Below are 21,036 nucleotides of genomic sequence, written 5' to 3' on the forward strand. Positions count from 1 at the left end.
TTACATGGCAACTATGCTAAGCATGCATGGAGTTCCAAAACCAACTTGAAATCATGTTATATCATGGATATATAAGCATGAAAAACAAACCAAACATGCTCAACACACACTTAAGCATAGGCTTCCTTAAGAGGCCAAAATGTGTCCTTTTCAAGGACAACAAGGAAGGGGGTGGCCCTCTCCTTCTTGGGACTTCAAAGCATCATCTTCACCACTGAAATCCCTCAAGATTTCAGTGGTGAAGAGACCTCAACACCAAAATCCCGGAGCTAGCACAAAATGGCTCAAAATGAGGCCTTTTGAGGCCTAAGGGTGGTCAACAACCCTCAAACAACAAAACACTCTTAATAAACAATAAAGAGGGCTTAAAAATAGAACTTTTTTATGTTATACAACAAGCACAAAAACAGTTCTAAGATAGGTATAAAATTGATGCAAAAAAGGGGGAAAAATGGACTAGTTTCTCACCCTTGATGCCTTCTTCAACAAAGATGCTCCAATGGCCTTCTTGAGCTTGAATCTAAGACCAAAACTTCAAAACACACTCTTTAGAACCTCAGCTCCTAGAGGAAGGTTAAACACTAGGTGTTTGTGTGCAATAGTAAGGCACAAAACACCTAGTGTGCAAAATGAGAGGGAAAGAGAGATAGATGTTTGTATCTAACCCTAACCCTAGAAAACCAGAGCTCTCCTCTGTATTTTCCTCTCAAAAATGTCTAAGCCCCCTCCCTTTCTATCTTAGAGAGGGCTCTCTCTATAAGCCTCTTGTAAAGCTTACCAAACAAGCTTTGCAAGAGAGAGATCCCTCCATACACGTGTATGGAGGGGAGCAAAAGTTATACAGCTGTCCTAAAATATCTGCAAAAGCAGATGAACAGCAATCGGCCGGCAAAAAATGCCATCTTGGCCAAAAACAGTGCCGACCGGCACAAAATAGTGCTGACCGGCAACAAATAGTGCCGGCCGGCAAACTATATTGCCGGTGGCAGCAAAAACCAGCCGGTGGCATCTAGCCACTGCCGGTGATGGGTGGGGATGGTCTACAAGCCCCACTCTGCCTCTCAAAGGCAAGATGCAAGTGTTTGGTGCAAAACCAGACACTTAACGGTCAAGTTCGGAGATCCTGAGGCAAGGCGCGCGGGCCAAGACCTCCGGGAACTCCAAACGAACACAAACATGGATAATCACCGAGTGTTCAAACGGTGACGTCCAAGTCTTGAGGACGGTCAAAAATGGGGTGTCTACAAAGCGCCCTTACTCTGTTCTTTTTAGCCATCTCCTCTTCAGCAGTTAATGGAATTAGTTGGATTTGTGGTAAGGTTGGGTCCGGCTCTGGTGCGTCTTCAAGAAGAAAATCGGTCACTCTGGCTTTTCGGCGACCACTGTATCTGTAGGTCGGCTCGAATTGGAGCAGCTTGGCCTAACTACGTTCTGGATACCGTAGTGCGGCGCGCAAAGTTGCTAGGTTTGGGTAGCTGTATAAGGAATAGAGGTGGGCAGAATCTGCGAAAGAAGACAACTGTTAGTTCGGCTGATAGATGAGAAAACCGAAATACAAAAAAGCAAGCAAGAAAGCCGAAGTAAGTATACCGGGCTCTCATTTTTTTCAATTTATACGTCGGCCAGGAATCTGGGCTTGATGATCCTCAAAGTTCCCAGATACCCAGAAGAAGTCGTCGTCGTTTAAGTCTTTATCCGGTGTATGTTTTATTATCTTCTCTCGGCGACGGCGTATTCTTAAATAATAGACCCATCCATCTTCTTTTGAACCAATGGAGTATTGGTGGAAGATTTCGGTCAGGCCAAGGTTTAGTCCGGCTTGGCGGTTCAGTTCGGCTATTCCCATTATGATGCGGTAGGAGTTGGTGGACAGTTGGGTTGGGCATAGTCTAGTTTGCCTAAGAAATTCACATATCAAGGGCTGGACTGGAAATCGTAGTCCGGTCTCGATTATGGATAAGAGGGTGAAGGGAACAAAGCCTTCATTATCCCAGGGAATGACATCTTTTTCGGCTAAAGACAGGTGGACGTCATCGGGTATATCGTAGTCTTTTCTGAATTCGGCTAGGCCGCCTGGAGTGTCTACTAGATACCTATACTTCCCCATTTATGGTATAAATTATGAATAATTTAGATCGGTGCAAAAGTTGTGCTCAGTAGCTCGGTTGAGCGCACGGAGGAGTGCCTGGGCAACCTAAGTCTGCAAAGTAGAAAACAAAGGAGTTAAGCACAAATCATTGGACCATGCTACAAATTAAAAGTAAGGCAAAAGAGCCCTACTTCGGCTTGGTGGACAGGTTCTATCTCGGTTCAGCAAAATGCTTGGTAGCTCGGTTCGAGCAGGGTTTTTATTAGCCAGACATTGGCGAGCGTTTCGGCATACTGGCTTTGGAAACAATTTTGTTAGACCGGTTCATCGTCTAGGGGCAGCTTTCTGAGTTCGGTCTAAAAAACTAAGAAAGCTGGTTTAGCCCCAAAGGCCTAAATCGGTTGAACTATGAGTTTTATTACTTCGGTTGAGCCTCTAGGGGCAGCTTTCTGAGTTTGGTTCAGAAACTAAGAAAGCTGGCTTAGGCCCGAAGGCTTAGCTCAGTTGAAGACCGAGGTTCCAAGTTTAAAGGGTTCAAACTTCGTTCGGTGAGATTATCTCGGCTAAAGTGAATCAAGAGTTGGTAACTTGCTGAAACTACTGTTATTGCTACGAGTTCTAGTTCGGTTATTGTCTAATTGATCTACATATATAGCACAAACAGTCTCCTAGTTCGGTTGGGACAAGATTCTAGATCGAAAACCAGTTTTCTATGAGGTATTCCATATACTTATATGTTCTATGATCAAGTTTTTTCCAAAAAAAAAAGTACAGAGCAAAGCAGAATGGAGGGAAAACGTGTTTGCAAAAAACACAAAAAATAGAACACATAGAACAAATACGAAAAGCAAACTACATGGAAGTAAATACAAGCAAAGAAAGATAGATAGATTCCAGTTGCTTACCAAACGAAGTCGTAGAAACGCTGAAGATGGAAAAATGGCAGCAAAGTCACAGTCTCTTCAAGTGCAACGGAAGAACAGCAAGAACACAGGGTGGAAAGAGAGGAGATCTAATAGTAGAATGGATAAATCCAAAAAATAGAAGGTGTTTTGTGTAAAAGAAGAGGCGAAGGAGAAAAAGCGAGAACTGTTCAAATTTTTCGTAGTACGAGGGCGGCGTGACAGCTGCCCCCAGCCTATCAGAGCCTGCCATGTGTCATTAGAAAGGGAAGCGTTACAGACGCTATGATTGAAGATACGTTTTGACCGGACAAGCAAAGCGCGAGGTGAAATTAGCTCGGCTAGAAAGGCTGAAGGGTTTTTTTTTAGCTCGGCTGGAATGGCTTAAAAACTTCAGCTCGGGTGATAGACATGTAATCCCAATCATGCTGTGCAGATGGAATTAAAGGGCAATTGAAAGGGGAATTTTGGTGAAAATTGGGCCGAGGTATGAGATGGACTTTATGGCCCAAAGTACGGACTGGGTAAAAAGGCCGAAAAGTTACTCCGGCCCAAGAGAGATAAAGTTGCTCCGGCCCAAGAGAGATAAAGTTACTCCGGCTCAAGAATTGTAAAGTTACTCCGGTCCGGAAGCAACTTGGAGTTAGGCCGGTCTCAGAGTTAGTTCGGTCATGACATATTGTGGTTAGAAAGGTCAAAACCTTGCTACTCTGTAGCTCGGTCTAAACATACCATGGGTTGTACATGAAAGAACCGAGATAGGGAGTAGGAAAGAAAGAACCGAACTAAGGATAGTTCGGCCTACTCTTTGGCTCAGCATAGCCAGTATTATTTCGGTCATGTGGTAGTTCGGACATGGTAAAAACCATCTCACTTGGTTTAAGCAGTGAGGGGGGTGTTGAAGGATAAGCATTATCTTTTAGGAGTATGAATCCTAGGAGGACTCTGCATGGAGGAGTAGAAGTCCTACTAGGATTGTGCCACACGAAACCTATAAAAGCTCACAAACATCACCTAGGAGGAGGTAACACACAATTTTGCTTTCTGAATACACAGAGCTTTGTCTATTTGTCAAGTTTACTGACTTAGGCATCGGAGAGGTTTCCGGCACACACCCGCCGGCTAACTCACGTTTGTGTTTTCAGGTGATAAAGTGACGTCGTACGGAGGAGCGCAGACTTAGTCAACAGGATTATACGAGAAGGTGTATTTCTTTCCCGTACAATACAAAAAATCAATCACTAACTATTATATATAAGATAAACAATGACAAAAGTAAGAGAATAAATAAGAGCCTAAATATATATATATATATACATATTTTAACCAAGCCAAATAGATAATGACCACACTTATTATTATTATTATTATTATTATTATTATTATTATTATTATTATTATTATTATTATTATTATTTTCAAACAATATATAGATAGACACACACAAACAAAATGGTTGAGTGATAGCAGCTGAATAGAATAGCATAGGTCTTACAGTTTCAACAAATCAATAACATGTTCTTCATCTTCTCTCTTCTCTATCTCTTGTCCCTCCATCTTCTCTCTTTATCTTCCCTCTTCTCTTTATCCCTCTTCCTCCATTTTCAACTTTTTTTTTTTTGTGTTTTTTCGAAAGAAGCAGTTCAGAACTGTTACGTAATGGTACGTAACAGGCTGTTACGGCAGTTATGGCACCGTTACGACCGCTACGGCCGACACACCTGTGAATCTCAATCACACTGCAAAAGCAGCCGTAACGGGTGGCGGTAACCACCACAACCGTTACGTAACGGTTGCGGCCGCTTTTTAAAACCTTGCTAACAAGACAGGACTCATTGAGGTTTTTTCTTTTTTGAACGGTAGGACCCACTGAGGTGGGTAGGTAGAATCAGATCCTCTCCTTACTCTCTTTCTCTCTATTTTTTTATTTGTTAGGTCAATGGGTTCACTTTTGAGTCCAATTTCGATAATCTAAACCGTTCACATTTTAAAATTTGTTGAGTATATTATACTTGTAAAAAATCAAGTTAAACAGATATCAAAAAGTATGTGTTCGAAAACTGTTTATTATTATTATTTTTTAAATGGTTTTTAGTTTGATTATCTGAATACGTAGTTTTTGATATCCGATCAACTTAATTTTTTATGGATATAATATACTCAACAAATCTTAAAATACAAATGATTTAGATCATCGAAATTAAACCCAAAAATAGATTCAATAGCCTAACAAATAGAAAAATAAAGTAAGAGAACAAAGAGAGGGACCTGATTCGGATAATGAGGCAGGACCGTAAGAAGCGGGGTATAAATGAAAACAGGGAACATGCTGGTGATGTTGATGTTGTGGTTAAGGTAGGGCCGTGAGAAATTATACATTGTCTAGGGTAAATTTAGCTGGTGTTTCAATTTTATCACTATTTGTTTGTCCTCCTTAAAGAGACAATTGAACCCTTGTTCAAACATTTAAAAAAAAAGAAAAAAAGAAAAAAAAAGAAAAAAAAAAAGTGGAATAATGCTCCTGGGACAATGGGCTCATTTGACAGGTAGGTTTGGATGAGATTGAGACTATTTTAATCATAAAAAAATAAAATAAATTTTTTAGTCTAGTAAGGTAGACGAAAATGAGTGAGACCTTTTTTTTTGGAGGACCCCCACAATCCCTAAATTGATCTACACCACTCATGATGTGTGGGGCTATTCATGTATGTGTGGGACTCATATCATGAGTGGTGTGGATTACTTTGGGGATTGTGGGGCTTCTTCAAAAGTGGGGTCTCTATCATTGTTGTAAGGTAAAATGTCGCATTCAAATCATAATCATTTAATTTTTTCTCTCACAAAAATCAAAAAAGTTAAAAAGTCAAAAAGTTTATCCAAAACGAGACTTTTTAACCCCAGGCTAAAATAGTCAAAAAAATCAAAAAGTCAACCCACATCCGTTTGGAAAGTGGGTTGGCTTTTTAACTTTTTGACTATTTTAGTCTAAGTTAAAAATTTTCATTTTGAATAAATTTTTTGATTTTTTGACTTTTCTAAAAGAAAAAATAAAATAATTATGATTTAAATATGACATTTTATTTTATTTTATCAAAATTTTAATCTATTTTATTTTTTTATGACTAAAATAATCTCAACCTCACATGTGGAATATAGCCAAAATGTTTGAACTTTTGGATAAAGTTTCAAAGTTGCAATTGCAATTCTACGGTTAAACTTTGTGACTTCAAGTTGCCGTGGCAATTCCACATGGTTAAATTTTGAAGAAATTATTTAATATTTTCCGAGCATTACATTATCATACTTTAAGTCAATCATCTTACTCAATTTTATGTTGTTCTCACATTCTCAACATAAATTGTAAATCTTTATATCTTTCATCAATCAAAATCTTATGAAACGCCATATATCTATATACCTTGAAAGTACTGAATAATTTGTGGGAAGTCAATTAAATTATTGGTGTTGGAAATTGAAAGTCACATATGTGTAGAAGGTCCCTTCACAAGAATTTAGTGCTGTAATCTTTTCCGGTCCTGTGAGAAGAAGATTTTGGCTTAAATTAGTTAATAAAAATAAAATATATTAAAATAATTAATAAAATAAAATATTATAATTATTTCATTTTTTTTTACAATTATTAGATTATTATAAATTAAAAAAAATTAATTATCTTTTCAAACATAACTTTTTTAATCAAGCTAAAATAATCAAAAATAAAAAATAAAAAAGCTAACTAAAATAATCAACTTTCTATATTAGCTCTCAAGCTTCTTTTGGAAAGAGAAAAAAAAAAAAATTTATTGGCTTATTGACTTATTTAAATCGTATCATCTCTCTATTTTTTGATACATTTTTTTCAAAATAACCTTATAAGTTAAAAATAAGTCACTTCTTAAAATAAATTTCAAGTTTCGTTTAATAGACTATTTTGACACTTTTTAAATTTTTTATAAAAAAATAATATAACAATTTATGATAAATTTTAATTTTTTAACTAAAATATTTACTCTCCAAATGAGAACTGAATGACTCCAAATGAGAACTGAATGACCTTTGATGTTGACAAGATTCTTGGTCTTGGCCTTTGATGTTGACAAGATTCTTGGTCTGTCGGACAAAAAGTACTATAGCGTGAGTAAATTTCCTTCATTTGGCCGTCTTTTGATAAATCCGTAAATAAGTCGGTGGACTTGCAATTGAAAGATGATACCAAACCCGGGGTGGTTGGCATCGTGGTTCTAATACCGGGGTTAAGAATTCGTTTGGAAGGTGAGTTAGTTTTTTAATGTATTGATTATTTTAATTTGAGATTAAAAAAATTTCGTTTTAAATTTTTTTTTTGATTTTTTAAATTTTTTTGTAAGAGAAAAATATAATGATTATGGGTTGAATGTGATATTTTATTTTATTGGGCTAAAATAGCCTATTTTATCTTATATGACTATTTTAGCCACAACCCATCTTCCCAAACAAGCCCTAAGCCAGGTCATGGGTTTAAATTTTTTTTTGGGTCAATTTTTTGAGCATAGCACAATTGATTAGAATGTTAGATTTTAAGTTATCTAATCAGTACTTAGTGTAAGTTCAATGCTTTCTTACTGTGCAAATTCTAATTTAAGCGGAGTTTGTCTTGGGAGATTGGAACAAGTTCCCTAGTTATAGTCTCTTCACTTGGAATGGCTAATAGGACAACACCCTGGTGATCTCTACAAATGGCACTATCTTGGACTTGCAAGAGAATAAGAAGGATTTTCCTGCAATCCAAAAAATAAAACCAGAAAAAAAAAGAAGAAGAAGATGATACCATATGGAGAATTTAAATTAGCACATAAATGGACATCATATCACTATAATGGGATGAAATAGTAAATTAGTAAAGTGATTTTTATAAAATTAAATAATCATGAAAATATATATTTTACAAATACTTACAATGCATAGATAATAATAATAAATCTTTAAAAAAATTGAGGGGCATGTAATTTGACCTTAGATTGTGATTCTCTCTATTACATATTTATAATAGAGAGATTTTATTTCATCATCTAATAACTAGCATATCACCCATGCTATACACGAGATAAAATAATATATTATTTATTAAAAATATAATAATTATATTTAATTTTTTTTATATTTTGTCTTTCTTAAATAAAATTTTATATATAAATTTAAGGGTTTTGTTTCAAATGTTTCTTTAGTATAATATATAGTATAGATAGATTAAAATTATTGTATTGACAATTAATAATTAAAATTATGTTTTGTTATAATAAAAAAAAATGACATAGTTCTAATACTTCACTATTTTAGAATAAAAATATGTGAATTTTAAAAAATTATCCTATTGGTTTTTGAAAGGGAAATAATTAAAGAAATTTTTAAAACTTAGGCCTCGTTTGGGGAGTTACTTTTTTAGCCAATTAGTCAAAAAGTTACTAAACTAGCCAAAAAGCCAACAACTCATACCAAAAAGTCAAAGATTCTCTTTTCTCTCAACTTTTTGCACATCTTTTCGTAATTAGCCAAAAAGTCATCCCAAACATACAAAAAAATTTTACTTACCTTTTTAGCCAAATAGCCAAAAAGTTACTAAATTAGCCTGTTCCCAAACGAGGCCTTAATGAGTAAGAAAGAATCATTCGTAACATGTAAAATTACTAAAATCAAGGTTAATCCAGCAAATCATTCAAACCAAAAATGGTTTAACTTAATCGATAAGGTCAAAAGATCAATCATCTTTCACAGAAATTAATTAATTAAAAATTTTAAATTTTATTTTATTAAAATTTAAACCGTTACTAAATATGAAAAACAATCTATTAATTTAAATTTAAAATCGACACAATATAAATTTAAAATTATAATAATTTATCTCATAATTTATAAATGTAAATGCAAATTTAAAATTATCATAATTATCTCATAATTTTTGAATTAAGGAGCAGTAAGAGTGACATTGAGATTATTGATATATCTATATATTTTATAAAAGAGCGCTTTTAAGTAGAGATATTATGAGAGTTTCAAAATCCCATACAAAATTATTTTTAAAATCAAAACCTCTATGTAGAATTGTAAAATAAAAGTTAAATGGAAACTAGTCAATAAGAATTTTCTTAATTAAAATTAAGAAAAAAAAAATAGTATGAGATATTGATTATAAGGTTTCTCTAAAGATCTCTTTTTGCTTAGATAAGTGGGAGTATAAGATTCACTTTATGTAAGTGAAACAATTCACTTTTTCCTTCTTTTCTCGATGTGAGATTATAAAATAAAAGTTGAATGGAAGCTGGCCAATAGGGATTTTCTTAATTTTTTAAAAGTTAACAATTATTTAGACGGGAAGTTTATTTTGAATCAAGCAATCTTAACTGTTTAATCTTTAATTAGGTTAATCTTTAATTTGTTTCGAATTAAACAAATTTAACCAATATATTTTGATAAAAACGCTAAAAACGCTAAAATTGTAGTTAAACTAACGAATCAGTCAAATTGAAAACGGTTCACCCTATCCTCAAGGTCAAAGGACCAACCAATTTATACAAAAATTAATTAATTAAAACTTTTAAATTTTATTTTAATTTTAAAATTTAAACTGTCTTGAATTGAAACATACACAACACTACAATATTAAATGGGAACATAAGATTTACATTAGGGGTAAGTGTAACAACCCCGGCCCATGATTAGCGCTAATTCATGTTTAAGTATACCTAACGCGTAATTAAGAAGAAACCCTGAATTAATACATGTGCATTGCATTATTTTGTATTTATATATGTTTAACGTAGAAAGATCTGTTCATGTTTTTATTCGGTTTGCAAATGGAAGCCTTATCGGCATCCAATTCAGAAATTGACTTGATTTACGAGTTATTTGGAATTTTTAGAACATTATGGTATGTTTAATCGAAATTCGATTTGGAACGATTTAACTAGAATAGTAATGCCCAATTAAGCCTAATTAAACAAGTTCTTAATTCAAGCCTATATACGGCTTATATACTCCACTTGAACCCTCTTTTTGTCATCATCTTTGAGTCTCCAAGAGATAAAACGTGAAGGAGAGGGAGAGAAGAGAAAAGTTGAGTTCATCTTAGAAGAATTGTAGGAAAATTTGGAAGGTTTGGCTTGAGATTTCAAACATTGACTATTGAGAGTGTGATTAGCCATTGAAGGTAAGAATTCAACCCTTAAACTTTGAGATTAAGCCACATAGTACATGAATTTAAGATAATTGAGCTAAGAAATACAAGGATTAAGCTTAAGAAGTGGAATAGGAAGGCCAATTTGTACATGCATGTGCATTTCATTACATTTGGAGTATGTTTTCTAAGAAATTTTCTCATGCATGTAATAAATTGAGCTTAGTTGTAGGAATTCATCATGTTTCACATCCTCTCACCTCATTTGATCATGTTTTGAGAAGCTTAAGTCCAAAGAAATTCATACATGTCATGTTCATGGAACATTCATAAGTTTTAAGTTGAATTTTGCACAATTGGCAAGCCATTGGGCCATGATTTCTTGAAATGATCCTTAATTCATGTTGTTTTATGAGTTGCTAAGTGTTTCCTCAAGTTTTGATGCTTAAAGATTAAGTTTTGGCTTTGGAGATCAAATTTGAAAATTTCATAATTTGCATTTACGCTTGAGCGTAGGAATCTACGCTCGAGTGACCACTCTGAGTGTGTGCACTTCCGCTCTAGCGACCTGAAGTATGCTCGAGTGTGAAATGCAAGCCTTCAGAAGTTCTTGTGTTTTGTAGCACGCTCGAGCGACAAAAGTCACACTCGAACGAGATCTTGAGTCTCACGCTCGAGCAGGGATCGAGTGTCTGTCGAGCGTGAAAAACAAGTAACCAGTACTTTTTCAAAGTTTACAGACCGCTCGAGCGAAGTAAGTTACGCTCAAGCGAACCCTCTCATTTTGCATGGTTGCTCGAGCTAGGAAAGCCACGTTCGAGTGTAGACCTTGTTTTCAACAAGTTTTGAAAAATGTTTTCAAGTGCATTTTTGCATCCTCATTCCATCCTAAGCATTCCTAGGCCATGGTTAAGACACCATAATGAGGATAATGAAGTAGAAACACACCAAAACAAGAAAGGACTAAGTTATCATTTCCGAGTGTGTAATTCAGTATACGTTCGTTCTGTAACTGTGTAGGTCACGCGCCACAAGGAAGTTGAATTGTCTACTTGTAGCAACTGTTATTTGTGAGTAATAACTTAGTAAAGCAATGTTCAAGTAAATTATTTTCTGTATATGAAATAAAATCTGTTCTATGAAATGTCAAGTTTTATACTATGAATGATTGTCTAACTCTAACAAGTATTTATGATATTATGCTGTGATTCAAGTATGTTACAAGTTCCCAGTACCGGAGGTTCCTTATGGAACTGATAAGCTATCTGTACCCGGCTGGAGGTTCCTAGGCGGAACTGACAAGTTATGCGATCCTAATCCGGAGGTTCCTTTATGGAACTGACAAGTTATCCACACCCGGCCGAAGGTTCTTCTATAGAACTGACAAGTATAATTTAAGATACTCTGTATGTAATCTGTTAGCGCTAAGGATGCACCATGTAAGATTAAGCTTGAACTCTGATTTTTGTACACATGTTCAGAATGAGAATACGAATGTGAACTTTAGTTTTAGACATAGTTATGGGACATCATTCATTTGCCCCTTTACTTTGTTATTATTCACTGGGCCTCCGCTCACTAGTTATTTATTATGTATGTAGGTGAGTAGGCTCGTGATCAAGCTTAAGATGGTGCCTGAAGCATTTTTGTGTTTGTCAGCCACCCTTTGTGCCTCACGAGGAGGTTCCAGATCAAGTGATGTTTTGTGACTGTGTTAATATGGATGTATAACACTGTTCCTTTTGCTCTATGAACAATTTTTCCTTTTTATATGTACATGAAGTGACGTGTAAATACTGTACTTATGACGTCACTCGTATGTTTATAAAAGTTTAAGATTATCAGTCCCATGTATGCGCACAGCTCGATGGACTATGTATATTTCTTTTATGTAATTACTTCCGCAACCCCTAATTACAAGTCTAATTGTTAAGAGGCCTTCGGTAATCCAAGGATTACTAGCCGATTGCAGCGCTAAACCTAGAGGGACGGGTTTGGGTCGTGACAGTGAGCATGGTCCAGATTGGGGTACAACCAGGACCAATCCGTTATCTATGGCTCTTGAAAAATTGGAACCAATCCAATCCATTTAAATCATGGAACCAATCCGAACCAATCCATTTAAACACGGATTGGATCGGTTTACGACTACAGATTCACATAATTAAATAACAAAAACAAATATATAACACTTTAATTTCATAAAAACATAAACATAGCACTATATTAGTTCCACAATAGTAACATGTCTTTCTATAATAGCGATATACTGTTGTAGAATTTAAACAACCATTAGAAAACTGGTTTCACCATAAGTATTTAGACTATTACAGATTAAAACTAAAAACTAGCAAATAAAAGTAATAAAAGAAGATACTATGCGGGTTTAGGTTTTATATGGAATAAGAGAAAATACTATGCGGGAAGGTGTATAATAAAAATATAGATTATTTGTATACGGTCCGGATCGGTTCCAATCCGGAACCGTGGGGTTCAATTCGGAACGAATCCATAGACTACGGATTTTTAATTCTTCAATCCAGAACCAAACCACGGTTTCAAAAAACCAATCCAAACTTATTGGATTAGACTGGACTAGATCGGATTACGGATTTCACGGATTCCTTACTCAGCTCTAGTTTATATAGTGAAGCAACTCATTTTTTCTCTTTTTCCTGATGTAGGATTGTAAAATAAAAGTTAACAGCTGTTTGGACAGAAAATTCATTTCTAATTAAGCAATCTCAGTAGTTCAATTTTTAATATAGTCAATCTTAATTTATTTCAAATCAAACAAATCTAAGCAATATATTTTGATAAAACAACTAAAACCGGGGTTAAACCAGTGAATCAGTCAGACCAAAAACGATTCGGCCTAATCGACTGAGTCAAAAGACCAACCGATTTACAACAAAATTAATTAATTAAAATTTTTGAATTTTATTTTAAAATCTAAACCATCTTGAACTGAAACATGCACAATACTATAATATTAAATGAGAGTATAAGATTCACTTTATATAAAGTGAAATAACTCACTTTTTATTTCTTTTCTTGATGTTGGATTGTAATTATTTCAAAGTTAAATATTATGAGAGTTTCAAAATCTAATACAAAATTATTTTTAAAATCAAAACCTCTATGTGAGATTATAAAATAAAACCTAAATGGAAGCTAACCAATGGAGATTTTCTAAATTGTTTAAAATTAAGAAAATCAAAAAAAAAAAAAAAGGTATTGATTATAGAGCTTCTTACTAAAAATCTCCTTTTGCTTATATACACTACAAGAATTTACACATTTGGCGACCACTTTTGCTGACCAAAAAAATTTTAGTCGCAAAAAAATGACATTTGGCGACCAAATATTAATTAGTCGCGACTGATCATTGTTTTTGGCGACCAAATATTATTGGTCGCAGAAAGTTATATTTTGGCGACCAAAAAATGAGTTGGTCGCAGAAAGTGGTATACTTTTCCCGACTAACTACAAATTTGGTCACGGAAGGTCACATATTTTTTGGCGACCAAATTTTTGGTCGCCAAAAATTTATTTTCAGCAACCAAAAAAAATTAGTCGCCAAATTTGTATTTTTAGCGACCAATATTTTAGTCGCCGTTGATTGAGATTTGGCGACTAAAAAAGTTTGTCGGCGAAGGTACTTTTCTGCGACTAATTTGGTCTTTTGGTCGCCAAAAGTTTGGGAGGGAAATTTGAACAACCAGGAGGGGGGAAATGAAATTTTTTGGCGACCAAAAATTTGGTCGCCAATCAAAAAACGACGTCGTTTTGTACCTGCAAAACAGAAAAAATAAATAAATAAAGGCAAATCCAGTGAGTAGCCTTTGTGTATGTGAGGCCGATTTGAACCCTTCTTCCTTTGTGGAATCTATGGAATGGTTGACGAGTGATATTATCGCGATGAATGAAATAGAGAAAGGGGTTGCATCGTTGGGGTTAGCTTCGGTGGAGGTTGCACAGGGGGAATCCGTTTCGGCGAGTTACTCAGTCGAAGCCCTTTGAGGAGTGAAGAGAGGAGCTTAATCGTATGAAGGCTTCCATGTCTGGTGTGGATCTGGAGTTTCTGATCCGTGTGATCTTACCCAAGAGGAAACTTCAACCCTAACAGCTTCTGCCCTAAATCTTCTCTATTATACTCTAACAGCTTCTACCCTAACAACTTAATCGTATGGAGTTAGTGGTGGCATGGCTGATTCGAAGGTTTACACACCTATTGGAGGTCGATCTGGGTCAGGTGGTCGTGGAGGAAGGGGAGGTAGAGGCCAAAATCCTGTGGCCCTGAATCCTGAGTTGAGAGAGAGAGAGAGAGAGAGAGAGAGGGTTACAGAGAAGATGGGAGGAGAAGGGAGAGAAGGGGATTGGGAGTGCGGTGGATGCAGGAACCGCAACTATGCCTTTAGGTCCTTCTGCAACAGATGTAAGCAGCCCCGCCTTCTCGTCGACACCAAAATCCCCGCCGATTCTAAATGGCTCCCCCGTATCGGCGACTGGATCTGCACTGGTATACTCTCCTCCTCCTTTCTTATCACTTTGATTATGTGTATATATATATATATATATATGTATGTATATATCCTCATAGTGGTGACTGGAATTGGTTATGGGGATCTAGTGACTAAGGTTGAAAATTTTGAGTCTTTTTAGGTATACAAATTTAAACTGACCGCATTGCCAATTGGGTTTTTCAGGTTTGCAAGTTTGTTTGCTAGTGTTTGTTTGGGGTTATAGGACTACATAATTGATACCCGACAATGGTAAAAAACTAATAATATGCTTGTGCGTTTGTCAAAAATTAAGTCTTATCCCTATTCCCGGGTGTTTGGCTTTAAACACTGTTGGATTAGCTAATTTGGTTGCGGGTAATTCTTAACCCCTTTTTCACATTCTCTCTCTCTCTCTCTCTCTCTCTTTGTTGATTACATGGTCACTGTTATATTCTATCAAAATTATACACTGGTGCCTGGGTATGGTGAGCAAGTTTTCATTCACTTCAATGGACAAGTGCAACTAAAGTGCTAGTTCAATTGAGTAGGATACATTGACAAGTGCGGAATATATGTAAATGGATGGAATTAGTAGATGCCATGATTAGATGGGGAATTGCTTTTATTTGTTTATGAGAAACTAAATGGGTGGTGAAAAAATTTAGGAAAAATGAAAAAATATTGGAAAAGAGAATTGCGGAAATGGAGTGTAGACAATTGTAGATAAAAAGTAAAAAATCTAAAAGAAGAAATGTTTGGTTAAAAAGAAAAGGAGAGAATATGAGTGAAATTAGTGTTAGGAGAAGAGACACTAAATATAATTAATGCCTATGCAGTTATGTTCCCCAAATAGGATTAGATGAATCTATGGAACGATAATTTTGGGAGGATTTGAATTGGTTAGTACATAGGATACCTAGCAAAGAGGGATTTTTTTTAGCCATTGATCTTAATTGCTACATAGGGAGAGGTAATAGGGGATGTGAGGCAGTGCATGTGGGTTATGGATTTGAAGAGAGCAATGATGAATCTATTGCTTTTAGGATTTGCAATGATATATTTCTTTCTTTACAAACATATACTTTTAAGAAGAGGGATAAACATTTAATAATTAATTACATTTGAAAGTGGAGTGAAAATTAGTCAAATAGATTTCTTTTCTTACTAGGATACTTGATAAAAGAACATTTAATAATTAAAACTTATTAATTATTGAAGTTTATGAACTTATTAGGTAATTATTAAAGGGTTGACTGTGCTTTTTAAATATATAATTTGTCTTCATGCTGGACTCAATTTCTTTTGGTTGATTGTTCCTTTTAGTAGTCTACCACTCAAATGTACTTATATTCTGTAGACCAAAGGCTAAATCTCCACCTCAAGATGCTTTACTAAAACTGGAAACAGAGCAAACTTTCACTGAACTATCTCAAGAGAGCTCCATGTTTGTTTTTAAGCTGGGTTTAGTTAAGCTCCAATGCTGCCTCTTGATGAATGGGACCTCTAGTGATGTTTAGAATGTCTCATGTCATTTCTTTATGTCAGTAGCTTTAGGGGAATTGAGTTCTATCCTTTTTTGTATTTTTCTTTCATGATCTTGTCAATTGACCTTGCTTCGGGTCTTTGTCATTTTTGTAAAGCTATGGTTATAATGTTTGCATCATATTTGTTTTAGTATGATCTACCGTTGTTGATTGTGTTATCCTTTGCACTTGTACTAATGTCAGATGGTTTCTCCTAATTCTAGTTGCCTGTATGTGGTTGAAGCATCTATGGCACATAGATCATCAGATGAATCCTTAGTCTATGCTATATGATTTTTTTTCACTAGCACTTTATTTACCTTCAATGGCATCTATTACAGCTGAAAATATTTGCAGGATTGGCCTTTCCTCCCCTTTACTTCTACAATGGAGGAGTTAGAGAGTTCCCTGCTACAATAAAGCAACAAGTTTTTATTGCGAGGTAGGTTGTTTTTAATTTTAATTGTTCTTTTCAACTTGAAATCCTTTGATTGTGAGTAATGAGCATAGTTGGAGATAGAATAAATATGTTTTTTGGACTAGAATATATATTTTTTATTATTGCAATATGAATGTCGAATTCCCTAGTTTGTTTAATATGATTGATTTTTGTTCATTTGAACCACATAAAATTGTTATTAAGGCAACAAACATAAAATTGCCCATTCAATACAAAGTTGTGCTTGAAGATTCAAGATTCAATGTTTATATCTTTAGCGGTATTTTTTATTTCTCTCTTGGGATAGAGCTCCTCCACTTCTTTATATATATATGTGTGTGTGTGTGTATATTTTTTTTATTTGATCCTTTTAATGTTTCATTTTATTAAAATAATGTAGGGAGACATGTTTTGTGGGTTACATGAATCCAAGGAACACTAATCAATGATCTTCAACAATGAAAATCTAACGACCAACAAAAAAAAGAAACTCCACAACGCCAACTTAAATGTAGCAACATAATTACTAGAATTAGTACCATTGGAATCTAAAGTATTTTTTTCCCTGCTCCTTTGATCTGCCACTATAATTTTTACTGAACAATTTTTGTGAAATTTATTTGATTCCTTGGAAATTTTTTATATTTGACAATTGGTGAATGTTTGGAAATAGATTTTATTTTGTATTCCATTCTTGCAATTTACACTGTTTTTCTTAAAATTGTTTCTGTGACTTATGTGCAGTCAGAAATGAAACATTTTGGAGGGTCTGACACTGAAGCTTATAGTCAGCACTTTGAGAAGAGAATCTTGAAACTAGAAGAAAACAGTCCAGGTTATATGGAAAAATTTTAAAATTTTCCATTGCTAGTTGTCTATTTCATCACTACAGAGGGTGATGATGGTCTGTGATAACTACAGCAAGAGAGGGACCGTTTGCTAGCTGAAATTGAAAACCTTGCTACTGCTTCTGATGGACAAAGGTAGAAAATGCACAAAGCTTATGCACAGAAATTAAAATCACTTGAGACGCAGGTATGTTTTGCTCTCTCCAATGTCATTATGCTGTCTCAAACCTTTGTCATTATTTAAATGCTAAAAATTCCGACCCCCAACCCAACTTCAGATTTTAGATCTTAAGAAGAAACAAGATTGTCAGCTTCAGCTTTTAAAGCAAAAACAAAGAAGTGATGAAGCAGCAAAGCGGCTTCTAGATGAGATAAAGACCATCAAGGTCCAGAAGGTTTGTTCTCATTCCAATGGTTGTATCAAGCAGACAGGACATATCAAGCAGAGAGAGAGGAGAATTAATTGAAGTCAATTGATTTGCAGATTGCTTAAGGCCTTTTTTGGAGGTTACTTAAGGCCTTTATTGATTTGGAGGTGACCAATTAAAACTTTGAATGGATTTTTATAATTTCAAAATATCCATTTTAGGATTTAAAATTGTCTTTCTATTTGCTTTTTGCAGTGCATGGCAAGGTTGGATAAGTCTGGTGATGGATCTATATAAGTTAAGTTGTTGCGAGTTAATTCCATTTTTCTTGTGTGTTTGGGTAAGTTTGTTTTATATTGCATCAATTTTGTTAATGTAAAATTGTCAGATAGTCAAACCTAAACATCTTTTGTTTTTGAGTTTTCGTGACTGCATATGTTTTTAAGTAGCAAACAATAACAAAGACCACCAAGAAGATGGTATTTGTTGTAGACGTGTACCATTTTGTTTGTTGTGTCTAGATATGATTGAAATCTACATTATGATTTATATGTTGTCGCATTTTAGTCTGATTTTCAGGAAGGGGAAAATACATATAATGAGTTTCTCAAAAGTTGCAAAAAAATCTTTGTTCTTAAATATGTATATATATATGCCAATTGCAAGTAGAATTTATATTTGTTTGTGATAAGTTGACAACATTTTTTTTTCACCTTCTATAAACTGGTATGTGGACTATGTTTCCGAAGGCAATTTGATTTTAGAAATTTCACCAATGGGGGAATTGAGTAAACAGTTAGCAAGATTTTCTCACATCTTTCTCGGATAAGAATAATTGAGCTGAATTTCCAGTTACTTTTATGGATATATTAATGTAAATTAAAAATTATCATGTGTGACTCCACTTTCCCTTAGTTATGCATTAAGAATGGCTTCCTCTTCCTCTATTTCCTTACTTTACATGTCATTTCTCTCCCACGCCCCTCCTATCCCCTTTATTATATTTATTTTAGTTTGAGCTCAAAATTTTATTGGGGAAATGATAAAAAATTAATGTCAAAACTCTAGAAAGATTTGACCATCTCTGAATATAATTGCATTATAGTTTTTAAGGTTTCGCAGTGTAGACTTTCATGGACGACAATTAAGAAATACTGAAGGTTGGGAGGTTTAAGGTTGTCAAGGAAGTGATTCTCTGGATTAGGATTGTGAATACGGAATCAACTGAAGTTTAGATATTCCTACAGTTTAAAAGTTTGAATGCAGGTTACAGCTGAAGACATAAGGATTGCACTGATATTTGTCTGATTAGAGCTTCTTGATTTCTATGCCAATACACCATAACTGAATACTTGCTAGCTACCGTAAAACTTTGTGAATCAACTGCATTCATGTTTTAGCTCTACACTGCATCCATTTAGCTCTACACTGTAATAAGTACGTTGATTTATTGCAATTATACTTTTCTCCTCTTTGTCGTGTTTTGTACAATATAATAGTTCTCTCTCTCTCTCTCTCTCTCTCTCTCTCTCAATATAATGTTTTGCTCAATCAGTCACTATGAAATTATTCAGATACTTAGATGTGCATGATAATGAACAAACTATGACGACAGGATGAGCTGCTGCCAATGGTGCAGTCCAGCAATCTCACTCTGTCATTTTCATCTGAGAGCTCAATTGAGGAAGAATTGAAGAGAGAAAGTACTGTTGATGTTGTAAATATATTAGTAAGTCATGAAAAAATTTCTATGTGTATATGTATTACATGTTGATTGGTTCCTCTTTATGTGTCATGTACTGGAAACTAATTAAATAAATCCTTGTCAATAATTACGCACTTATGGCCCAAATTTGCTTCTGACAATTTGTCTTTACTCTGTTTTCCCAATACTTATCAGATAAGCTATCTTGTAATGTTTGCTTATATATCAGTGACCTTGGGAGATGCACCACATTTGTCTACATTCTACATTTCGTCCAAGGTAGAACTTCACCTTTTTTCAGGTTTCGCTTTCTATTAATATATATATATGTGTGTGTGTGTGTATGTATGTATAATCATTACTGAGGATAACTTTTTTTTGCTTTCATCAGGACGTTCAGTTTTTCCTTTTGCCAGATCTTCACATCTTAGTGATGTTTCTCCACTATTATTTCTATCTGTGCATTTGTTTTTAGAAATTAGTCAGGAGTTTATCTGGTCTCTGATATAATGTGCATTGAAGACATAATTCTAGTTTTCATAACTTTGTCCCTGGATAATGAAGTTTATTAAAATATTTGTCCTTGGGGGCACAAAGCTCAATCAAGGTTGTGTTTCTATTAATTGCTACCATTTCAATAAACCTTATACATTCCTATGTGTCCTCATATTGAACTTTGTAGATATCATGGAGTGTTGAGGATACAAATATTTGAACTGCTGGCTTTTCCTTTTCTCACTGATGGTATATTTACCTTTCAGGTTTCTTTGCACATGCCAAGGTTGAATCTGTAAAATCTAAGGAAGCAGCTAAACAGCGGATGCTTAAAAAGAAAGGCTGGTTTCCATTTAGATGGTCTGTGAGAATGTTGTGGTCTTTATCAATTTCTTTCAATTGAATTACCTCCTTTTGTTTTTTCTGTTTTTCTTGTGTGCTTAGATCCTTCTTATCTGTGCTTAAGTGATTATTCTTCTTGTTGTCGTCCATTTGCTGCTGTCACCCTATTGTAGTTTCTTTTCTTATTAGAGTGAGATTGTTTGTGGTAGATATGAACTGTAACGCCCTCAAAATTAACCCATTATATATCATTGACATGCATTATTTAAAGAAGACAATTTATGAATTCATTCATCAGAGTAATACTAAATAAAGCATTACATGTAATATCGAATAAAACGCCCTACAGGCTTACATCTTTCCAAGCCAACACTTGGATACAAAAATATGAGTTCTAACTCAATACAAGAAAAGCCCTAGGCTTGAATGTTTACATGTAATAATAATTAAAGACAATTAACTAAAGGTAGTCTTCTCCAATCCAGAAGCCAAACCCTCCCAAGCTAAGTCCTTGGAGGTAGTTTATCACCTGAACCTGAAAATGATGTTCCCATAAAGGGTGAGCCACAGCCCAGTAGAAATATACTAAACCACATATAAGCAATGAATAAAGCAATAGCATTCAACAGATGGTTAACCAAAATAATCAATTACTTCATTTTACAGACTC

At 34.6% G+C, this 21,036-nt stretch overlaps 1 protein-coding gene across 1 annotated transcript; it reads left to right on the top strand.

The window, feature by feature from the left end:
• Positions 1-14,016: 14,016 nt before the first annotated feature.
• On the top strand, positions 14,017-20,576 carry LOC145823011 (uncharacterized). Its single transcript, XM_082921778.1, has 8 exons — positions 14,017-14,663; positions 16,527-16,611; positions 17,353-17,643; positions 17,735-17,851; positions 17,941-17,991; positions 18,080-19,553; positions 19,759-19,808; positions 20,291-20,576. The coding sequence occupies exons 1-3, from the start codon at positions 14,348-14,350 to the stop codon at positions 17,360-17,362; spliced, it is 411 nt and encodes a 136-aa protein (XP_082777904.1). The 5' UTR covers positions 14,017-14,347; the 3' UTR covers positions 17,363-17,643; positions 17,735-17,851; positions 17,941-17,991; positions 18,080-19,553; positions 19,759-19,808; positions 20,291-20,576.
• Positions 20,577-21,036: the final 460 nt, after the last annotated feature.

The sequence above is a fragment of the Camellia sinensis genome, chromosome 3, assembly GCF_055761805.1.
Source record: "Camellia sinensis isolate YWXY chromosome 3, ASM5576180v1, whole genome shotgun sequence".
Classification (NCBI taxonomy): Eukaryota; Viridiplantae; Streptophyta; class Magnoliopsida; order Ericales; family Theaceae; genus Camellia; species Camellia sinensis.